At 40.0% G+C, this 24,403-nt stretch overlaps 2 protein-coding genes and 2 non-coding genes across 4 annotated transcripts; all 4 read right to left on the bottom strand.

Annotated features, from left to right (window-relative positions):
* Positions 1–1,400: 1,400 nt before the first annotated feature.
* On the bottom strand, positions 1,401–16,849 carry pdcl (phosducin-like). The gene is made up of 14 exons (XM_035185211.2): positions 16,620–16,849; positions 16,379–16,462; positions 14,616–14,732; positions 13,374–13,514; positions 13,145–13,288; positions 12,433–12,614; positions 11,234–11,317; positions 10,705–10,951; positions 9,482–9,768; positions 8,454–8,601; positions 6,798–7,139; positions 3,454–3,636; positions 2,965–3,146; positions 1,401–2,824 (listed from the first exon to the last, which is right to left on the bottom strand). The coding sequence occupies exons 1-14, from the start codon at positions 16,624–16,626 to the stop codon at positions 2,261–2,263; spliced, it is 2,712 nt and encodes a 903-aa protein (XP_035041102.1). The 5' UTR covers positions 16,627–16,849; the 3' UTR covers positions 1,401–2,260.
* A 3,243-nt stretch (positions 16,850–20,092) lies between these two features.
* rpl37 (ribosomal protein L37) lies at positions 20,093–23,347 on the bottom strand. Its single transcript, XM_035184376.2, has 4 exons — positions 23,291–23,347; positions 22,147–22,282; positions 21,822–21,906; positions 20,093–20,203 (listed from the first exon to the last, which is right to left on the bottom strand). The coding sequence occupies exons 1-4, from the start codon at positions 23,291–23,293 to the stop codon at positions 20,134–20,136; spliced, it is 294 nt and encodes a 97-aa protein (XP_035040267.2). The 5' UTR covers positions 23,294–23,347; the 3' UTR covers positions 20,093–20,133.
* On the bottom strand, positions 21,299–21,375 carry LOC118098227. The gene has a single exon (XR_004694135.1). It is a non-coding gene; the product is annotated as a small nucleolar RNA SNORD72 (small nucleolar RNA).
* LOC118098228 lies at positions 22,351–22,430 on the bottom strand. Its single transcript, XR_004694136.1, has one exon. It is a non-coding gene; the product is annotated as a small nucleolar RNA SNORD72 (small nucleolar RNA).
* Positions 23,348–24,403: the final 1,056 nt, after the last annotated feature.

The raw sequence follows: 24,403 nt of genomic DNA, 5'->3' as shown, positions 1-24,403 counted from the left end.
GAGTGATGAGTTGTGATATTGTTGCAGAGATTAGTGCTAACTCTGGCTCTTCCCGCTCCGAGTGATTACTGCGCGGGCCGGATTGGATGAGTCGACCTTCCCACAACCTGCGTGAGCCAAAACACCTCTGGGAAATTACCTGGAGTAGGAGAGTTGGAGCCTGTTGATGCTGATGTGTCATCACAGAAGCTGAATTGCAGCAGGTTAAACCCCTGAGTCTCATCTCATTATTCCCATTGTGCTTATGAGGCCAGGGGATTTTTTAAAATCATGCTTTCACTCAGTGTTCTATGATAGTGATGATAAAGGGAATCAATCACAGAAGATACTTTTGTAACTCAGTTTGCATCAACCCAAAACAAAAGAGACTTTTTAGGAATTTTTTATATATATATATTATATTTAACAATAATTTAGGCCTCTTATTTCAACTGTCACGTGCGGCGTGAGAATGAGGGCCTTAATATTTGGAGAGTAAAATTGTAATTTAATGAGAAAAATATATATATTTTGAGAAAAAATATTCTTTTTTTTTGGAATTAACAAGCAAAGAGAAACAATGCTAAAAATGTAGATACTATCTATTTGAAGTGATCTGTGAATACAATAAATGGCTACAAACTCAGGCAGCTCAGTGTGTTACTTCTTTTGTTCGCTCATGTTGTTGAAATAACTGACCACTCATTGTGGATATTATTTTTTGGCCACATGGGGGCAGCAGGAGAAGCTATGACAATAACCTCAATTCATGAAGTTGTTATAATGGATGTGCAAGAGAACAGTAACTTACGGATATTTACGCAGGCACGGACGCTGAAAATTGACAGTTGTGTTGAAACACCATCAGGAAGAAATGGATAATTCATTGTACGGGATTACATGCAACACTTCCTGTGAATCTGTGATATTTATATAGGGAATCCAGTGCAGGAAACACAGACTGCCTTTACCATTATGAACTACGTTTTAAAGGGTTAATCATAAATATAGTATTAAAAAGTGTTTGATGTCATTAAATTCTATTGTAAATTCAATGTCGATCCTTCTTTTAGCCCGGGTTTGGTCTCCACCAGCTCCAGAGGGAGGTATCAGGTTCTTTAGCTACTAAATTCTCCACAATGTTCATCAGCTAATTGCCAACCCTCTGTTTACCATGATTCTGGGGAGATCATGTAAAGTGGGTTTATTATAGTTTTTTCCCCCCCATTAACATATCTGGAAAGAAGGTTGATAAGGACTTAGGTAATGGGCTGGAAATTCAAAACAATGAGCTCAAAAAGGCTGAAGAAGTGGTTTCTTTACTGTGACCTTTCACATGACACATTCATTGCAGTTGCTTTAGTTTTATTATTCAAGCATTATTTCACAACTCTGATAATGAAGGTGCAACAGGCAGCAAGTCCAAAGACTTTACACTTTATTATTCTTAGTATTTGAAATGTTACAGCACATATAAAAGTTATAAAATGAACTTAAAGTCAGAGATCGTTGAATGTTTCGTATTCGACAGAGTGACACAGATGATACAAAGAGGATGCACGTGGATCAAAAACAGGGAAATGTGTTTTAAAGGACCAGTGTGAAAGAATTTAGGGGGATCTAAGAATAAATTATAAGTTTTTTTGTGTGCATGATCACTTGAAACTAAGAATATGTCCACATAAAAATAGGGTCCTCTTGTGTTGTACCACCACCATGTTGTACCACCACCATGTTGTACCACCACCACGTTGTACCACCACCACGTTGTAGCACCACGTTCTACAGTAGCCCAGAGAGGACAAGTCAAACACTGGCTCTAGCGTTTTGAAGGGGTGATTAGAGATGTACTCAGGTGGTTGCAATCTGGAACCCCACCACTAGATGCCACTAAATCCTACACACACACGTTCCTTAACACAACAAATAAATAGTTGACAGTCAAAGCTCAAACAAAATATTTAACCTACATATACAGCATTCACACCGTGCTTAACAACAGGTACTTGATAATAATAATGGCTATTGTTACTATCATTAAATATAAATCATATTTACCATGGAATGATTAACGCCCACTGGACCATGATTTCTGTGCATTTACTCTTCACTCTGCTTCAGTGTTTCTAGTATGTTGCTGTGTGAAGAGTAAACGACAATCCTGGCTCAGTCCCTTATCACATGGGGTCCGCATAAATATGTATGAATGACGTATTGTCCATGCAGATGCACTGTAGGTACACTATTCCCAAGCATACAACATATTTAAGATATCATGACTCTAGTCTATATCAAGGTCAGAGTCCTCATCACTCACAATGTTCTGTCTGATGGCTCCATTGCGAACCGTCTTGGGGACCATCGAGGGCTTGTCAGGCAGCAGGCCGTACTCCTGCAACAGGGCCTCCAGGTCCACAGCAAAGAAATCTTCCCCGAGCTGGTCTGTGAGCCGCACAAAGTTGCCGATCAGGTCTCCTCCCTTGTATACAAGCAGAGCGGGCAGAGCACTGTCTCTGAACAGTGCGCTGGTGCTGATGGCCGAGCTGCGGACGCTGCAGAACTTCACCAGTGGGTATTCCTGAGCCAGACACATCAGGCTGCCGCTCATGGCCTCACAGCCCGGGATCTCCGGCTCGTAGATGTGGATCATGACCAGCGTGCTTTTATCCTCTTTGTCTAAAGCTTCCAGGAAGTCCTCGCCGCAGATGAGCTCCTGGACCTGCTCGAAGCGTTTACCACGGCAGAGCTGGTGCCGCATCTCTTCAATGCGCTGCATACGGTAATGCTGGAGGAAATCTTCATCATCCTCGCCTTCCTGGAGCATATTGTACTCCTGAATTGTCATCTGTAGAGTATAAAAAGATTAGTGATTAGTTCAAGTAATTGTTTCACAGCAACCAGTCTGGTTCTGTCCAAAAGTAACAAATTTACATTCTCAACAAGCATTTCTTTCACATGTATGTATTTCTTCCCCATCCTACTTACTTTGCCTTTAATTTTATCCTGCAGCTCTTTTTGTTTGTCCGCGTCCTTTTCCAGGTCAAGGTCAGAGCGGCAGGTCATCGACAGTTTCTTGATCAGTCTCTCCATCTCTTTCTTCTGCTCTTGTTTCTGCTCCACCTCCAGCTGCTTGTATTTCCTCCAGTCATTGATCACGCCCTTCGGTCCTGAGAAGGAAGAGCCAGTGACACTGTCATCATACTAACTACTGTAAACATGAACCATATTCTAAATAAATATGATATCCATATAAATGACAAATGCATGATCAGCATTGATGATAGCATTAGTATTGATTTTATTGACATTACAGAAATTATGCAAAGCATAGTATTTTTTTCCTGTTTTAAATCACTGCAACCTGCATGTATTGGACAAAACATTAAAAAAAATTCTATATACTAAAGGGCACTTAAATAATAATAAAAATAATCATTAGTTTCAGCTCTGGTCTGTATTTGTAATAGCTGATACCTGTGTTAACAGCACTTCCATCAGCGCTGTAGTCGATCTCTGGCTCAACAACGTTAGCGTCCCTGATGGTCTTGTTCACCCCTTCCTCCTCCTCGTTGTCACTTCCTTCATCCTCACTGCTGCTGTAGTAGTACTGCAGCTTCTCTCCCAGGATCTTATCGTCCAGAGTCGTCATGACAACAGCTCACCTGAGTAAAAGAGTTACTTATGTGTGAAACAGGACACTGATACAAGTCTCTGAAACAATTGTGACTGCTTTCATATAAAACGGTATTATTAAGTTTAAGTTTACTCTAATTATCAACTTGACTGAAAGCTAATACTCCATCTTTCTATTGCCTGCAAGGGAAAGTGTGAGTATTACGCAAAATGAATAATGTGTACTAATCTCATGCATTTTCCCCTGGAAACAAAGCAAACTCAGAATTCTTGTGTAATCAGACTAGAGCTGCAACTATTATAAAATAGATTAAGTAGTTGATGGGAAAAAAAGAGAATTATTGGCAACTGTTAAGCAATCCACTGATCATTTGTCTTTATTTATCAAGCAAAAATACCAAATGTTTGCTAAAATATGAGGATTTATTACAGTTTTCTCCAATGTTTGATAGTAAATTAAGTATTTTATGGGTTTGTATCACTGGGCACACAAACAAGGAAGTTAAGAACATCAATTTGGGCTCTACTAAGTTATGATGGACATTTATAATAGAATGCTGGATATGGTAAATAATCAATAGTGGCAGTCCTGACAAAGACACAACTACCATTTGCCTTTAACAATTGAGCCAATGTTAACTGTGTTGCAGACTCTCCACAGATTAACAGCAGTCATATCACATCAATTCAGACAGAGCACTTGAATCAGTGAAGCGTAATAATCCACCTGACAGCCATCCAAGTTGTCATGGGTCAGAAAGAGCTTATTTCGGGGAACTAGGACATTCACACTATGCAAAGCTTCGACCTAAGTGTGTCAGTGTAAAAAAACCCTTGAGCCTAAAGGGCCTTTAATGGTGCACTGAGCCGTAGATAAACCAGCTCGTATGCACAGATGGAGAGACAAGGAAGCAGAACCACCCTCTCAGGATCACTCTTACTTTAATACCTGTCAGGCTTTATAATAAAAGATATTATGTCATATAACTGTGCACAGCTCCTTTGTTTAATTTTACATCGGGTGACAATGAACAATGATATACATGCCCTACCTTTGCATATAAATCCTCAAACACACAAACAGTGGAGACGAGGGGCTGGAGTTAGCAGCTACAGTAATCGCTATAGTTCCTGATGGGACAGCTACTCAACATTAGCAAACTGTGACCTGTCACCGTGGTTTCCTCGCGTATCTCAACGCTACCGTGCGGAGGATAGAGACAAATCCAATTATCCTGCTTATCGAGTAACACACCAGCAGTGCGAGAGTGAGCTAAGTTAGCGTTAGCCGCCTCAGCTAGCTAACCCTGCCTCGTAAACTTAAACTACGGGTTAGCGAGCCCGACAGTTAAATACGACTCGGTGACGATACTACACACTGCAATGAATGGATGTAAAATAGTCGCTGTTTGTTTTTAATCTCACCTGTATTGTATTGCCAACCGGTGCTAGTAGTAAATCACCTGCTCCCACCGTTCACTCACTCGGGCTAATGCTAGCTTTAGCCGCCTCAAGCCACTCTCCCCGGACTGTGCTGCCTTCACGCCCCACAGAGCTGTCGTAAATATGATACATAAATGCAAAGACAGCCCACGTTTTTCCACGGAGGTGCGACTTCGGCATGATCCCCCACTGAAATCCACTTAAGTAACTAGTGACGATAGAATAACGTTATATGTTACAGCAGCACATATGTATTCTCAAATGAGCACACCTGAGCTTCGTTTTATTGTTGCATGAGTAAAAACGTTGACTTTACCGAGGGTACGTAAAGTCAACATGCAAATATGGTCTGTCCCATTGACGCAGGACATTTTGCATATTTATACAAATGTCTCTTTTCCTATTGTCTTTTCCTCATAAAATGACAGGAGTTTAACTTGATTTAAAGCAAAATACTTCTGTCATTTTACCTGTAGTTGTTCACATACAGAGAAAACCTTGTTCACACTTTCTAGAATCCATCCATCATTGCAGACTTTTTATTTTGTTTTGGGATGTTTTCTTTGTTATGGTTGATCTGAAGGTGGAAAATTCTTTATTAACAGTCTATTATTTTCACTTGGTAAATACCACATCCATAAATGCAAAATTGGTTAAAACCTAAACCACTCATTCCTGTTTTAAACTTAGTGAATATGCCGATGCCCTCAAATACACAAGGTGCCCCAAAGCCATAAAGACTGTGTTGTTATAAACAACCTTTATGAGCTTTTAAATGTATTTACAAAAAAATTTGTTTATGTTTTTAAATGTGGCAAACCCCCCTTGTATGAAATGATTTACTGGGCTCCATGTGTTCACCGCTATTTTGCTTTGTTTCTAGTAAACATAGGTCTGAAAAGGCACACGAGTGCAATGATCATCCTGGAGAGGATTTTCATTTTACTACTTGCTGCTACTCCTGTTGGAGCTGCCCCAACTATTTGGGCCTGGCTCTGGTTTGCAGACACACACAGAAGATGCTGGAAGTATGCAGTTCCAACCTTCAAAACTGGATGGCAGTATAATTATGAGACATACTTGTTCTACTACCACTACCGCTAGTTGTAGTCTACAACTACATATTATTCCCATTCTTTAAAAATCATATGATCAGTTTTTGTGTAAAAATTATACATATATGGTACCCTATTATATACCAGTACTAGAATATGGGTTCACACTCTTTGGGTTTGTTTTATCTGGCTGGTTTCTGACATAAATAAACCCAAATGTTTTTAGCTATGAGATAACTATTGCTTCAGTTTTATAAGTGTTTGGGCGAGTCTCTCTTCTGTTGCCATTAGTATTTGCTGTCCGGCCAAAAGAAACACTGACATCTTGAGAAGGTGCAGATTAATGGAAAGTGAAAACAAACAATAACCCACTTTGTGTCTATGGTTTTTATTTCCATGAATGTACATATTGCATTAAAAAAAGCCACTTTCAAATAAACTTACAGACGGTACAAACGTATGTGACTAGACAGTGTGAACACGTATTGATGATAGTATTTCAGCCTTCAGACACTAAGCATTTAACACAAATTATATGCCTATGTGTGTCTGTGTCCCTTGTGATTCTCCAGTGTTGATCAAACAAGCATAATTGTAAGTTCTCCACGCAAAGCATCTCCAAGGCTTGTTTGTGTTTTAGCAGCAGCCTCTTCTATCTTTAGGTTTGCTCTACGTCTGGTGTCTGTCATAGCTCATCAGATACTTTACTGTCACTTTTGTCCTCTGTCGGAACTCTAAATGCCACATAAGGACACGTCCTGGTATTCAGGCAGACCAGCTTCTTTAGCGTGGCAGAGTTCACTATGTCAAAGCCGACGTTGCCTCCGAAGGTGCTGGGCTTCCAGTAATTTGGAGAACATAATGGGTTTCCCAGAAGCCCCTTGAGGGAGAAGGGGGCACCCATCTCCACCATGCTCTCTCCAAATATGGCATTCTTTCGTGTTCTCTCCAACATCAAGCCGGGATAAAATTCAAGAGCATCGATGTCCCCGTAGTATTCTTCAAGCATACTGGCTATCTCTTCATTATCTGCAAAGGTAATCACAAGTAGAAAACAGTTAATGCTAGCATATACATAAGTGTAGGTATTCATTTATAGATTTTTTTGTCTTACTAGTATGGCCTAGCATTGATCCGCCAGGTTGACCTTTTTTAGTTTTTTACTGAAGAACTTGAACAACTATCGGACAGATAAAATGGTCCTTGGTGCATGGGGACCAGTTGATCATTAGTGGCACCATGAGATGTCACTAAATTATTTTAACAAGTAACTGCATTGGAATCATTATCATGAAACACACATTCATGTTCCCCCTCTGGATTAATCACAGCAACTTCCATGATCCCTCACTTTTCATTGTTTATGACAATACCATTGAAACTCCCATCAACCTGTAGCTGTACTTTGTGTTCAGTGCTAATTAGCAAATGTTAGCATGTTAAAGTCGATATGGTGAACCTGGTAAACATACGATTGCTAGAGATCATAATAGCATTGTTAATGAGGACCACAGACTATATATTGTATAAAGATGGACGACGTGTCTCCACTTCCTCGCATTGTACAAAAATGAAGCCAAGTATCATGAATAGGCTGCCACCATCTTGCACTTTGGACGTCACTTAGAGCCAGAGACTGCGCAGTAGTGATTGTGGTGTCAGCAGTTTCAGCAAAACCAAACTCACATTTTAACAAACACCAGTCAGATTAGAACTTTCTAAATTGACAGAAACCGTCACTAATGACAAATAATTTCATATGTTGGCTATTTTGACTTTTTAGTTTGGTCCGTGTCCCATCTGCAAACAAGGAGGAGTTAGGGTTTATGACCTATAATGCATCCAGCCACCAGGAGGCAATCACGACACTTTGGCTTCACTTTTGGTAGCTCTCGTGTCGTCCATCCTTACATACAGTCTATGACGTAGACACAAGTTTAGCATTTAGCTCAAATAAGTAATCCTTCACTAAGGTCTGGCTATATGTCTTAATTCTGTTAATAAATTCATATGCCAAAACTACCTGATTAAAGCCAACATACAACATGAAATACATCGAATTATCCACGTGCATACCGTGCAGTGTATGTGAAGCAATGCAGAATACATCAACAACCGAGGACTGGGTTAAAAATGTCTTCCGTGGTTTCCCCTCACAGAATAGCGGTCGTAAGTAAACATACAATTACAATAAGTAATATTCTTAAGACCATAACAAGAACTTGAGTGGATGCCATGTATTTCAAGAAAGTACTTGCTCAGCTGTTCTCATGGACTCGTCGAAGTCGTAAATCTCAGGCTCTTGTCTCTGTGTGGTTTGGACACAGAACAGTTTTTTCTCACCAGTGAATTGTCTGAATGACGTGTACGGTTTCAGGTTGAAACGCTTCCTGTACTCGTTGAAGGACTGAATGCGGAGTTGGCGGGACTCCTTTATGGCTCCCACTGCCACTCTGGTCACCACAGCATTGATGTTATGGCCGCCGCCGATCTGTAGGATAAAAGGACATCATACAAAATACAATATGAATGGAGGTTTCAAAATCTGGCAGACGGTATCTTGGATGAAGATAACGTCGTGGATGAAATGTGCATTAAAAGAAACATTAAATACTTACAAATCACATCCTGTTACACATACATTGTTCTGTATGTTTTCCCCGGAAAGACGTTTGTACAGAATTTTTATGTACAAAATAATGCTCTTCCTTCACACACAAACTGAACCATTATGATTTTTTTAATTATAAAAATGTTTAATCCAAATGATGGTTACAATAATTACATATTACATGCAGCCCCATTGTGTAATGTTTCTTATTCTGCATCGAAATAATAAATAATCTCTAATAAATGTCTTATTTTAACTAATATCCTATTTATCACCACAAAGTGATTCATTCAACAGTAAAAGATATTCACTGTTTTTTACTTCCATGCAGCTTGGGTTGATGTGTATTGATCTGTCTGGAGACCGGGTTTAAAAAGTGTATGAGCTCCTGTAGGCTTGCAAATGTATTAATCTACGTGAGGATTATGATTATTAAATATGAATCATTTCCACCTTATATATAAATTTGAGTATATGGCACAAAGAAAAGAAAAATAAATCGTGATATTCTTTTTCTCTGAGTTCAGTCCAACATCAGCATGATTACAGTGTGACAATTTCCACCAAACTCAGTTAAACACACAAACATAGTAATTTGTAATCATGCCAAGTACTTATGTGAACCAAATCCATATAAACAGGAAGAGCATGAGTGACAAAAAAACTTGTGACGCAATACTGCATATTCTATGAGTTAAACACATAGTTATAGCATTATATTTCTCTTTGTATATTAGTTTTAATGGTTGTGGTTTGTTACCTGTCCGGCAACCTGCCGAGAGAAACCATCCACCAGCTTCTCGATGCCGTAGTGTGTGAGGACAGACGTGTTGAAGAGGAACTGTTGATACGACAGCTCGTCTCCATTAATAAAGAAGCTGTCGGGCATCAAAGGGTGCCAGTGGTAGAGCTGGCTAAACTCTAGAGCAATGCGGTTGCTGTACTGAAACTGGGAGCTAAACAGCAAGGTGGGATCAAACTTCAGCTGCAGCAGGTATCCACTGAGGTGCTGCACGTACTCCTCTATCACGATTTTGATGGTCTCACCTGAGAGAGACAAAAAGGGAGGGGGCAAAGGGATGAGGAAAACCCACCAACCTGATACTGAGTCACAACTGGACTGGTTCAAACTGCAACAAAGTTTGGGTTCGGGACGTCCATGCATGGGCTTATGTAGAGATGTGCTAACATACACTGCTATTGAAGAAATCAAGTGAACATGCACTAAGCAAACAAGATAAAAACTTAAAAAACATAATCAATACATTGTTAGAATAGCTTGACATTTTGGGGAATAAACATTTTGCTAGCTGAGCTTTAGAAGAAATTTAAAAAAATTCTGTCGGCTATTTTATCATAAAGGCTGAAAAAAGGGAAATAGGCACCATCATCTGGCCCTGGCACCTCAAAGGCTCATGCACGAACACGTTACATTACACATTACAGAACCGACAATTAGTGGGTTTTATTAGATGTTATCTCTTGGCTGAGTGCAGAGACTTCCTGGAGTCTTGGCATCACTATGAGCAATCACGACATCATGACTGCGCCTGTGCCTTGACCAAATATAAAAACTATAATTATTATTATTACTGTTTGTATATTATATACTGAAATGTGTGCAATTTGGTCACAAATAATGTGTGTGCTAAGTGATTTTAGTCTTTATATGTATTATGAACTGTCGACTACCTGGAGCATACACTACTTTTTTTTATACAACAGAACAGATCAACAGACCCCCCATAACCACATCAACAATTAATCAGATATAACTTGTTAATTAGTGAGCTATAGAGGTTGCAGACTATATTACCATTGGTCAGCTAAGCTAAGCTAATCAGCTGCTGGTGGTAGCGTTCAATTTAGCATACAGAAGTGAGAGTGGTATCACTGATCTTATGTAACTCAGCAAGAAAACAAATCAACACACAGTTTTACCCAGAATGTCAAACTATCCCTTCAAGATTGTGCCCAGCTCACCAATGATGATGAGACGTGAGGTCTGGAAAAGCTGCTCGTCGTCCCAGGTGGGATGTTCCGCCTTCAGGATTTCACAGACTCGGTTATGTTCTCTCAGCCACAGTGTGGCGTACATTCCCAAACCAGGGAGGAGTCCATACACTTCCTGACCAATAGCTATCTGATGCTCAGGGGGGACCCCGGGGGGGTAGTTCATCTTCACTGGTGCATCAGCTACAGAAGGAGGGTATAGCTCGCCGTCAATTAACTAATGGGGGGAAATAGTAATATTAATGAATTATACAAAACAACTCACTGCAAAATATTCTTTCCCCTTCATCTGAGATTATATTCCTAGAACATGACATTTAAAAAGTCAACACATTTACATCAATCATATTTGGCAGGTGCTGCACAGGGCATTTATTTGTGAGCAACAGGTTGCTTGTTATTAACTAAACTCAAACCAAGCATAATACATTTTCAACTGAAGGGAGAATTTTTTGCTCAACGTGTTGAAATAAGTCTGGGAATATGTTTTCTCTTTCACCTGATACTTGAGCTTTCCATCCTTATGAAGCCTGAGCTTCAGCTGACGTTCCAGATTGTCTCCGTAAACGTGCCCTGCGTCCACCTGTACCACATGACAAAAAAAAGAAAATAATCAAATTAATAACTACAATTTCTTTCATTAAAAATTGACATTAAATGCATAAATACAAATGTTTTGGACTACAGAGACAAACATAGGTGTAAAGTTATGTGAGGCTTTTTCTACTTTCGCTCAAACTGTCATGAAATCACGATGAATTATTAACTTTGTTCAATAACTGTCAATAACTGCTGCCTCTCTGTCATTGGCCACATAGCCCCATTTAGAAAAACACATTTCCATAATTCTTATATAAGCAACCATAACCCCTTATTAGCCCATGTGCAAATTTTTGTCTGTAAGTGTGTTGAGAGAAAATAATTCAACAATGCATGGATGGATTTTCCCCAAATGTGGTATTTATATTACAGGGGAGGGTAGCGCCAGATAATTAACTTTTGGAGCTGAAGTGTAAGGTCAAGGTTAACATAACTATAAAACATAATAAATATAAAGCTACCACCAGCAGCCGGTTAATGTAGCTTTGCACAAGCTCGACGACTGAAAACAGAGGAGCTATCCTGTCACAAAATCTTCCTACTAGCACCTATAAAGTTAATAAATTATCATGTTACAGTTTGTTTGTTAAATAAGAACAAAAAAACTGAATTACTGGTTCTTACCATAACAAATTAGATATAAAATGTAAATTTATGGACTTTAGAGGATCCCATCGGTTGTCTTTGATGTTTGGATTGAGCCAGGCATCTGTTTCCGGTTGTAAGACACACTTTAAACAACAGAGCAAATGACTCGTACTTCCTTTTAAGAAGATTGCTTTAAACCTTTCACATTTGTATCTCTCAAGAAGAGCCTCCTCTTGTTGTGTTAGCAGATTTGTGTTCCGTTGTGGTCAGTACAATTGTGGTGCGCTCCAAGAATCAATTCTCCGCCCACTGATGTTTACAACTTACATGCTTCCCCTCAGTCAGAAGATAAAAAAACAGCTTTGTTATTTTATGTTTGTATCTAATCATAACAGTATCATGTCTTTATGTTTTATTACTTCTTTTGACTACCTTTTCCCTATTAAGATGAGTGCTAACCAAGTAAATTGTATTATTATTTAGCAGGATAAAAGCTGTAACCGCACTAACCCCATGCGCGAGAGCCTTAGTGAAGCCCAGGCCCATGCGATTGTAGGTCTTAAAGAACTGGTGGGTGAAGTGCTGTGCGAAGAAAGCGAACATGAGGTTGGAGCCCTGGGGGTCGGGTCTGAACGTCCTTCTCTTCAGCAGCTTCTCAACCAGCATCTCAGGGTCAGGCAGCAGAGCCTTGCCTATAGAGAGACAGCACAACGTCACACACAGCACACAGCACAGAGACATCACACCTCTAGTCATAACACTGAGACAGTCTGTTTGTGAAAACAGTACTGACAAAGTGAACACATCACACTGCACTTCTGAACCATTCAAGGTCAATAATCTGCATGCACTGTAATCATGACGTTTCACCCTGTTTTTATATCATATCAACATATTAAAATAAAACCTATCAGGAAAAATGAACACTAGAAGAAACGTCAGTGCGATAAGAACTACCTAAAATGGCAGATACTTTGAGAAAAAAATATTTGACGAGTACTTCAATTTTAGTTGAGTTCATGTCCCATCCACTAACATGGAGCAGGCAGCCACCAGATAGTGATCTAGATGCTTTGGTCTAATTTAAGGAGCAGTCACTTCGTCCATCTTTAAATACAGTCTATGGTCATGATATAAGCATATTTGTAAGTGGCGTTGCATAAATGCCTGAAGTTCATGTGAAAATAAATAAATTTAAATTCAATATTGTTGAGTGGCTCACCTTTGACCCCCATAGGTGTAGGACAATCATCTGGTACCGGGGGCAGCAGCCGAGTGTAGTAGCTCACGTTATAGTAGGATTCCCAGCTGAGGTAGCCGTACTTTGAGTTGAAGGTTGGAGGGCTGGGTATTAAGTTGGCCCTGACTGTTCATACAAAAAAAAAAATCAGGTCATCAGATAACTGGAATTTGTGAGATCCCTGAAAGACTTTCTTTTAGTGACTCCCAACCTGTGAGGACCAGCCGCATGAGGACCTCCCGCAGGAAGGTGTGATTGATGATGTCCCAGAGCCAATGGAAATGGGTGAGAATATAATGTACCACATCTGGGCTGGGCTTGATGAACTGACGCACTCTGGTCCAAAACTCGGCTGCAGGGAAAGGACACGGGGAAAAAAACACTCTTTGTAATGAGCATCTGGGAATTTATAGTGGACATTGACAAAGTCAGGACGTCAAAGTCAAACAGGACACACAGTGAGTTTGGGCTTGGTTTTACAACCTTGGTATAAATGTTTAAGTCACCACCTGCAAGTCAAAAAGGTCATTCAGTCTCATGTCTGTTTTTCTCAGAGAATAATACACACCTTTCAGGGCAGCCATTTTGACATGAAATAGTAGGTTAACACGTGTGTAATCCAATTCATTAAGATTCTGCCCTATTTAGATAGAGCCTTAATGAAAAAAATGGCTGCTGTGAAAAGGGCCTATTAATGGACCAGGAATCAGGCATGTTTAGGGGACTGATATTTATGACTGTGAGTATTTTGGAGCAGATCCAAATACATAAAAATCTAGTGAATTTAATTAAGTCTTGTTGGGTCTTGGCGGAGGTATGCACTCTACTGGTTATATACTAATATAATAATTATTTGCTGACTCATTTCGTTTTTGAAGCCACAAACATCTAAATTTGACCACAAGAAAGTAAACAACATCAAACTATCACTTTAAGAGAATAAATATAACAATAATGACTCAATCCATCACCATCCACGAACACATTCCATTTCCCTTATCCTGTTTGACGTTGCTTCTCTCGCCCTCTATCTTGCACAATCAAAGCAATGGTTTATTGTCCTTATGCCCAGTGAATGTGACGTAACTGCATAACTTTCAGCCAGACACATCACATGTGATTAATGTCTCCAGTGTGTGAGCACTCCTTGTTGAGGAGAAGCGTAGCGGCAGAATTAGTAGGTGCTCCGGTGCAGAGCTTGGCACCAGCAGCTCTCCTCCAGCTGCTCTCTTTCTGGCAGGGGCTCCTTTTTTTTCTCCAATTTATCCTCCAAATATTTGGGTCTAGACAAGAAGCCCTGGCTCTGGGGAGCCGGGCTATGTTGCACTATTTCCTGTTTTAACAACAACAAAATGTAAGCCCTTTCATCAGCCAACCATCCTGACCCCTTGCAGCTCGCACACAAAGGAATGAGAGGATATTTCAAATTCCCCCAAAAGCTCCTCTCACTCACGGACGGTGCAGTTTTCTCCTTGGAAGCCGGTGCGGGTGCAGTCACACTCGTACTTGTCCTCAGCATACCTGACACACACACCCCAGTGCTGACAGGGGAAATAGCAGCACGGGTTCACTGCGGAAAACAAGAAGGGGAAGACACTGTGAGAAAGTGGAAAAGAGATCAACTATTATGCTGACAATCATAAAATAGAACTGTGGCTTGGACAGTAGTTTATCCGCCCACCTTAACATCTGTCTGGGATTAGATCACCACTTCTTCTCGGATAAAGCCTTTAGGACTTTCTCTTATTTAAAACAACATCTGCCTGTGAGGTAATGCCATTTTTATTCCCTTAGTGCACTTCTTCCTCTCAGTTTTTCAGGAATTTTGTGGGAAATACTCTCAGAACTTGTTTAAAAAAAAAAAGACTGAGTTTATTGCCACATATTACCAAACAATTTCTCTAAACTGTCCTGGAGAGATACGACTGTTTGTATCAGACATTCCTTTATCTTTAGATTAACAGCTCAGGGAGTAGCTTCACTGATAACTGCATGTAAAAAAATGACCAATGAGAAGCTTTGCAGCAGTGAATTTATAAACACACAATAGATGGTAAAACAAACCAGGAAACATGTCTGTACACAGCCCCCAGGCCTTTCTGTCTACCAGCAGCACACTCGAGTATCACACACTGATACTATCTGATTCAACAGGTCAGATGTTACTGAAGTAATTGCTTCAGATTCAGACGTGGGAAGTAATCACCGTCTTCCCAACTGTGAGTCGACAGTTGATGGGAAAAGTACGTCTCAAAAGCCTGGAACGTAAATCCTCTAGTGATTGGCCTTTACTGGAAAAATGACACAATATCACCGTGAGAAACCAGAGGACCTGGAGCTCGTAACAGCAGAAATCAGATGCCAAAATGTAAAAAAAAGAAACGAGTAGGTTTTTGTTCACAAGTGTGTGCGATCTCTTGGCCTGAGGGCAGAAGAGTATGTAGCTAGGAGGTGTGACACGGGCAGGGGGGGGGGCTGGATGTCTCCACAGGTTGGGCAGGAAAAGTCGGTTCAGGGGCTCCATTACAAGAAACACATGTAAACTCAAGGACAAATCTAGTTTGGCATATTGAAATCTTGGCTTTAATGCAGTGAAGAGATACATTTCTGTAGTGCCTCCTCAAGAGACAAGTTCCTGAGACAAGCTAATATGCATTAACAAATACAAAATTAGGCCCTAAAATGATATTTTTTCCATATTATGATCTGTCTTAGAAGATAAAAAGGATGTTAAACATGATTTTATATACATTATCTTTTCTGCAGTGCCTCATCAAGATGCAAGAAGACGTGAACCAAGCTAATATGCACACAAAAAACTACAAAATGAGGCTGTTTTTCCTTATCATGATCAGTTTTAGAAGATAAATAATGTGTTAAATATGACTTCATACACATAATCATTTCAGTAGTGTCTCCCCCTTGCTAATGAAGTCATGTCATTGTTACCAGGCCTGTCAGGACCTGCCTGTGATTACAGGAATGTCTAATAGCATGGTGGGCATCTTAAATCCAGTGTCTCCAGAGGAAGACCTGAGAAAACCGCGGGTACAATGAAAACCCGGGCGTGCACGCACACTGATTCCTGCACGTGTTTCCCTTCCGAAGACCTCTGGCAGCTGTAAGAGCCACGAAATGACCGGACTACAGCATTCGTGATGTGATTACAATGCAGGTACAACAGTGGTGGGTCCAGCCTGCTGACCTCTCACCTACCTGTGCTGGAGGTAACCTCATCTCCCAGGCACGCAGGCTCCCGCAGCAGCAGGAGCAGGGCACAAACTGATCCCAGGACAGAGGCTTCAGAAGGAAAAGTTTGGAGTCAGTTCAAGTGTTTCAGGGGAGCAGAGAGGTGTACACACACACACACACACACACACACACACACACACACACACACACACACACACACATATATATGTATAGAGCAAGCAGCAGCAGCCAGGCTTCTACTCACATCTCATTACAGCAGCCGCAGTTCAGGAGAATCTCATTCACAACTCATAAAAACTGGAGATAAAGTGGGATAATCCGGAGGAGAGAGATGCAGACAGGTCCACAGCTGTAGAGGAGGAGATCCAGATGTTTTCAGATGGTCAGTGTGGGAGAAACAGACCCAACAGGAAAAAAGTCTGCTGCCTCTGGGTGCTGCAGCTCCGTCGCACTGCGCCTTCACCTGCCCTCTCACACACACACACACACACACACACACCCTCAGAGAAGAGAAAGTGGGACGGTGACTTCAGGCAAGTCTCCCCGGCTATGTATCGCCCCCTATCGGTGTAAAGTCATTACTGCCGTCTGTGCACTGCTGATTTTCCTGCCTTTACAGTTTATCTATCTATCTATCTATCTATCTATCTATCTATCTATCTATCTATCTATCTATCTATCTATCTGTCTGTCTGTCTGTCTATCTATCTATCTCATCCATCCATCCATCCATCCATCAAGGATTATGCAAAAACTACTGATGCGGTGGGCCCTGGGTTCCTCCTGGTGCAGGACAATGCCTGGCCTCATGTTGGCAGATCCTGGATGACGAAGGCCTTGATGCCATTGACTGGCCCTCACGTTCCCCTGACCTAAATCCAATTGAGCACCTATGGGGCATTATGTATCGGTGCATCCGACACCACCAAGTACCACCACAGACTGTCCAGGAGCTCACTGATGCTCTGATCCAGGTCTGAGAGGAGATCCCCCAGGAGACCATCCACCGACTCATCAGGAGCATGCCCAGATGTTGTCAGGAGTTGGTGATTAAATTCACGCAGGTTGGGTCAGCCAGTGATTTCAATTTTATACTTTGATTGTCAGTGTGGTTTTGAATCCAGCCCTCAATGGGTTAATGATTTTGGTTTCCATTGACCCTTGTTACGTCATTTTGTTCTCAACAAATTATAAAATGTACATCAGTAAAGATTTTCAACTTGAATAATTCGTTCATCAAGATCTGATGTTTGAAGTGTTCCCTTAATATTTTTGAGCAGTGTATTATTCAGCCTCACAACCATTACACTGCTTCAGGTTCCTGGGACCTGGGTCACTGCCACAATAACCAAACAGAACTACTGAAGTCCATCTAATATTTGTAGAGATATTCCAATCATCCCCGGAATCTCATAGCTATCATGGAAAAAAGAACTTCCTTCTTTTGAACAGATCATCACATTCAAACTGTGAGAACCGTCATGGAGCTTCCTGCTTGTTTCTTGGCCAGTGTGATGTTTGTTTGAGCGGTATCACTCCACAAAAGACGCTCAGCTCACAGAGAAGGAAAACAAAACCAGGGCCAGAGTGGAGCAGGTCTGCTAGTGCTGAGTGGATGTAACAGATCTCCACTCCAACGCTGGACTTTAAAAAGCCCGGGAAAGTTACATTACACTGTGTAAACTTTAATATTGCAAAAGTTGTATTATTTTGATCAAATATCACAAATATTTTTAGACATTTGTCTGTGGACAGCTGTGGACATTTATTATATCTGTGAAGTTAAAAAACTGTATTTTTGTGCATGTGTGCATTTGTAAAACTGTTTTACATGTGCACAAATTGCTTGGTATTTGAATGTGGATTTCAACATGCATTTGTGAGTACCCAAAGTTACACACAAATTATTGTTCACAAGTGTAAATCTTATTTTTCACTTGTAAATCATGTAAAACACCTTTGCGCCTATTTTTTTTATCTATTTTCTCTCCATACATTTTAAGTTTTTGCTTAAGAAATCACAATTCTCTTGCCAATATTTGTACATTTTTATCTCTATAACAAGGTTCTTCAACATTTATTTAGTTATGTTGGTCACAGCAGGAAACAAGGTAAAAGATATGATTCCTTTATCATTATTTTCCCTTTAAAATTAAGCCTCAATATTCACAATGTAAAATCTAAAAATGTGTTACTCTATGTGGAATCTGGAATCAAAAATATTTATCTTAAAAAGCCAAATCCAGTCATCACTTTATTTTGAAAACTCAATCAACACTGTAGAAAATAAACAGATAAGCTGCATTACAGCTGGAACCACATCGTAAAGCTGTATAATCAGATCCACAGAGAGTATTTTGGCCACGCAGGGGGAGAAACTCTGCAGCACAACCAAGAGGAATGTTTTCTGTGAGTGGAGCCGCGCTCCTCCACTGAAGTGTGAGGCTGCAAATCATGTATGACCCAACCAGATCCTCCAACAGATGAGTTTCACTGGAAGAAAACTGCCTGGAAAACATTTTGGATTCCGAAAAACCAGGAATAAATTACTTTGCCGGGAAATCGGTGATTGGTAATTCGATATAATTCCAACACCCAAACTTTTCCACTGCGCTTCTCTGCTGCTTTTCTTCACTGTGGCCGACTCCTCTGACATTTTCCAGCTGCAACCATAACATTTAAAAGTTCGAGTCATTTGTAAACAGACTTCCCTCCACTCGTCATCTAAGAAATCTCAGTATTGTTTGGCCCCTGATAAATATTTAGACTTGTTTTGTTGTTGAGGATGTTTGGAAGCTGCGCGCTGCCATTAAAGCTACAGATTCAATCTATCAAAGCTGCACTTTTACTAAGTGAGGTAGAACACAGCCCTGTAGGAGTATCTGTATTACATGTTGTAAGTCTAATGAATCTGACTCAAATCCAGGGAATACACGTGACAGTGTCCTGGAGGCACGTGTCTCAAAGAGTTGTTAAAACTATCTCCAGACTGTGAAAGAGATAAGTTGCAGTTTGATGCTAAATCTGTTCAGAACTCCACAATAATTTGGATTTTAAAGATGTTATATTACAAATATTTCTCCACTAACAGGGGAGATAAAAAAGTAAGTCATTGCTTAATATGCAGAACAAAAGATATAAGATAAAGTCAATTAGCTTTGGTCATTAAGTGCACTTGTATTGATGTTTGTGTGAAATGCATGGTGTGGCATCAGTGATTAGGCCTCATTACGGAATGACATTTTCTAAATGCCTTTAAGAGATAAAAAAACATGTATATTCAACAAATGTGCTTAAAGAGGGTTTGGTAAGGATATTTTTTTAGATTTGCTCTTGATGAGGTTTATATAATACATTTTAAAATAATATAAGTTGAATCATACCTGATTAAAAGGTTTATGTTTCACACAACTACTAAAAAAAGCTGTTTACTTTCAGTAAGCAAAACATTTGACTTGTTAAATAGGAAAAATGTGAACTCAAACATGTCCAGTATTAATACAAAAAGGCCCATGTTTCTGAAAACACTTTATTTCAGTCACCTGTGTTTTTCTAACATTGAAACCTTTACATTTTGGAGATTTGCACAAGTGAACAAAGTGAGAGTTAAATCTCAACCATGTATATATTTAATTGACACTAAACATGGCCTCTGTCTTTGGCCTTCATCACTGGATAAGACAGTGAGGGTGAAAGATCAAGAGACAAGAACAAAACTCTTGTTGTACATCACATTTATTTAACCAAAAATGTGTCTTTTAGGATGAGCTGGAGGCGGCCACTGCAGCACGTCTGGGTTTGGGGGTGGTGCCTTCCCGGAAACCATTCCTGGAAAATAAGGAATGAGATAAATTTAAAAGAATGAATAATAATATACGGTTGATGTAGATACATAAAAGAGTAGTCTGACTCTGGTGAAAAAACCAGAGTCACAGTATTTGTTATTTCACAAAAATGCTTGATAATTTACTTCCAGGTTTTAGTCACATTTATAAACAAATGAACTTGATGATTCCAGTCTCCTGTTTACAGACTGGTTAACTATCTGAACGGGTAAATAACTCGTGTTACCTCACCTGTTGTGATCTGATGATTAATTCTGAATATTTATTTCTCCCAGTTTTGTTTGGACAGAAGGATAAACATCAAGTTAAGTCTCTGGCAATTTGGCACAAATAAGCTGCGACTCATTCTGGTGTTTATTGCCCAAACAGAAGTTGGCATTTCAATTGAGATGCTATCTAAATGCGTTGACGTTTTGACTTGTCAAAGCAGGATAAGAGGTTTAATCCTTAAATCTTGGAAACTGGCACAGGTAGATTAAATGACAGCAGTGAGAGAACATGTTCAAACATCTGCCCTGAAAGAGCTGTACTTTTATGTTAAATAACATTCATCACCTGGCTTCATCTTTGATCCACAGATTTCCAGTCCTTATTAAGACCAACTTCACTGCACAATCAGTGAGTCGGTTTATCATTATTCACTGAGCACAAAGGTATGTACGCTCTGATGGTGAAAACTACAGTACGACTGCCTATAAGATAATGAAGTGATATGAACTATAATTAAAGTCTTTCAAAGCCCTACTTCAGAAAAATAACTGGAATATGAACAAAGTTTTAACTTAGATATTATGAAGTTAAAAGACATTTGGTCTTGGCAGTTTGTGACTTTGTGTGGATCCAAGACCAACAAACTCTGCCAGTCAAACTTATTTGGATGAAGAGTCAGAGCTTATTTACTGTAATGAAGCCAAACTTTGTTAATGGAAAGGCACCAAAAGTACAAAAGCTTGTCTATATTCTCACAACACACACAAAACAATGTTTCCTGCCAAACTGAATAAAAAGCATGTTGAAAACTGCACATTCAAGCAACTGCAGTGTCCAGTTCTATGTCACTGATTGAGTCTTGGAATGAAGCTTACCTCAGAGAAAATACTGATATCATTTGATTTCATTTGTTCAGACATTTTTTTCAAACATCATTGGTAAGCGACACTGACAAGTCTCCACAGGACTCCAGACAAGTTTCCCGTAAGCAGAGTTCTCATGTTACCTCAACAAAAGCCACGATGGGGAAAATGTGGTTATACAATCTAGCATTTCTTTTATTAAAATGTCTATATGGGAAATAAAGAAGTGGTTTTAGGTAAGATGCATGGATCTTGCTTGTATTTCCATCACGGAATATGTCAATACAAATGAAAAGCAAATCCAGTGTTTGCAAATCAAGATGCCAAATAAAAATGACTTATTAAGAAAGTGTTAGAATACTTAATTATAAGTATGAGCATCATGATACATTTAATCATTTGTAACACGTCACCTTTCATACATGGGAGTCCTATAACACTGAGGCACGGAGGGCAAGCTCTCTTTCATAGCAGAGTTAGCACCTAAGTGGCAGCACATCTAAATCAGCATCTTCAAATGGATCATACCTGAACCTGCGGTACACAACCTTCATGTGTCTCAGACGGCCGGTACCAGTGGTGTTCCTCCTCTTGGCCTTCGCGCTCCAGTTGTCTACAAAACAAATATTTCAATGCATCAAATCAGCCTGGACATTCACACCAATGTAGAGCTGGATAATGCACTGACATACAGACACTGGGCAAACAAAGTCAAAATTTGTTGTCAACAGTACATAAAGTACGTGTGAGAAAAGACCTCTTTAGAGGATAAAACCGTAGCTAAACTAAACAAGCACTGAGGCAATTCTCCTGCATGTTCTTTCAAGTCATTCATTCACAAAGCTACACTTACACTTTCTCTTGCGCTTCTCGGGGTAGCCACACTTGCCGCAGCTGGACTTCTGCAGGTGATAGGCCTTGGAACCACAGCGACGGCACAAGGTGTGCGTCTTGTTGCGGCGCTTTCCGAAAGAAGATGTCCCCTTCGTCTGAATAAGAAAGACGCCACAGGTCAACGACAACTCAAAGACTTGAGCACAAGTTCAGAGCTCTGGCGGTCTTGTCTCAGATACAACGTATGAATCACAGAAAATCATTTGTTCAGACATTTGTGTTTGAGAACATCACTGACAAGACTCAGACGCTCAATGACAACCACTTGATGAATGTAGGGGACTGCCTCAGTGATAGTAAATAATGTTTCACACAGAAGATCTATCAACTACAGTTCAGTGTTTAGTCGATAATCACTAAGAAACAATACACAACTGCTTCTGTGGATATTTAAAGTTATGTGGATGGTTAAATGTACAAAGTAGAGCAGGTACAGCTCTTCACCTGGTTACTTGCTGTATAATACGCTCAGTAGATGTTGCTGCTATGGATTTGTTTATCATTTGTCACTGGTCATTATATTTGAACATTATCAGTTTGTTTAAGTCTGTTTTGCTTAAACAATGTTTACAATTATATCAATGAAAGGTGTTGACTTGTACAATCAGAATGAATTACTTTATAATGCATGAACACCGGCTTCAAACATACACAAACTTTAAAAGGTCTGTTTACTTGGTGCAGATTCACCTAAAATATCACATGAAGAAACTAGCTGGTTATGCTAACCGCTATGGAGGAGCTAGCTAGTTAGACGTTTCACAGCCTCCTTTAAACTTCACAAGATAAATAGTAGGTGTAGGTTTGACTATTTGCACCTACAACCAAAATCAGAGGGTAATTTAAATGTTATCCGCTCGTGTCCCGGGTGAATCAAACTGAATTTGTAAACTGAGCCTCGATGCTAACGAGAGCCTACAGATGCTAGACGGAAGCGACATGAACAGCCTTATTTTGTTAATAAAATGGAGCTTCATCTCTAAAATAGATCATCCGAACAGAAACGGTGTTTCTCCGGTGGAGAAACATCGTGAGTTGGTGTCATCTTAACGGCCCATTGAGCTGATGTTTGCAGATTTCTGTGTGACAGCGTTGCTTCTCACCATTTTCGTCCGAAGGCTGAGGGAAAAGAGACCGGAAGAGGAGCAGGCGCCGCATGAAATCACATCCGTGCTGCTTCCGGTGTAACACACAAATGCGGCCCCATACTGTTTTGCACAGGAAAAAGATTATTAATTCAATTTCCCCACCCAACGCACCGAATTTAAAAGTTCCCACTCAAAGCATAATATCCATTTATATTTAAATAACATAAAAAATTGAATTTAATGTATTATAAAACACAAGACATTATATGAAAATATAAAAATGTAATTCTGGTGTGTCAGTTTTAATGTGAACTGACGGACCGAAGCTTATTTAGAAGGCTTGGTGTGAGATCGAAAATATAGTTGATAATCAACTAGAGACATATCCTATATTGAAACGGCCCCTGTTTCAACATTTAGAGTTTTGCTGTTGATACTGTGCTTGTATCAGGAAACTACGTTTGTGCCTTTTGGGGCAAACATAGAGCACACAGAGGAGGGAGATCCTTTATAACTTCACATATACTCTCAATTCATGGTTAATCTATTCATGGTTAATGTATTCATGGTTGATCCATGGCTGGATTAACCATGATGACAGAAAGTAACACTGCAGATATAAAACACAAAGGGGCTTTCTTTGCAGGCCTGGTCTCACCCTTTAAGGATGAAGAGCTCACAATGCTCCTTTCTGTTGAGAGTAGTCAGAGAAGTTTGTTGCAAGCCTTTTTGTGTGTGCAAATAATCTGTGTACATCCAACTGGGAGGTGCCCCAGGAAAGACCCAGAACATGCTGATGGAGCTACATGTCCCATCTGGTCTGGGAGTGAGTCAGGTCCTGAGGGCTGCGGCCCGAGAGAAAGATGTCTAGGCTACTGTTCTCACCTTGCAGGCAAAATTCTAGAAAAATAGGTTGTTGTGGAGAATAGATTTTTGCAGGAATTCAACTATCAGTGTTTCCGTCTGACTTGCTTCAGTTTTAAATTACTATGTGTGTCCCTTCTAAAATATTTGTCAACCAAAGAATAGATCAACAGATTTACACAGAGGCCCACGGCAGGTTGGGCTAGATATATGTTTCAAGACAGAAATGTCAAATTATTATTGGTGGGTCAAGAAAGAAAAGAC

The sequence above is a fragment of the Hippoglossus stenolepis genome, chromosome 18, assembly GCF_022539355.2.
Source record: "Hippoglossus stenolepis isolate QCI-W04-F060 chromosome 18, HSTE1.2, whole genome shotgun sequence".
Taxonomy (NCBI): domain Eukaryota; kingdom Metazoa; phylum Chordata; class Actinopteri; order Pleuronectiformes; family Pleuronectidae; genus Hippoglossus; species Hippoglossus stenolepis.
The sequence above is the reverse complement of the archived record's forward strand: the minus strand, read 5'-3'. Positions and strand labels throughout refer to the sequence as shown.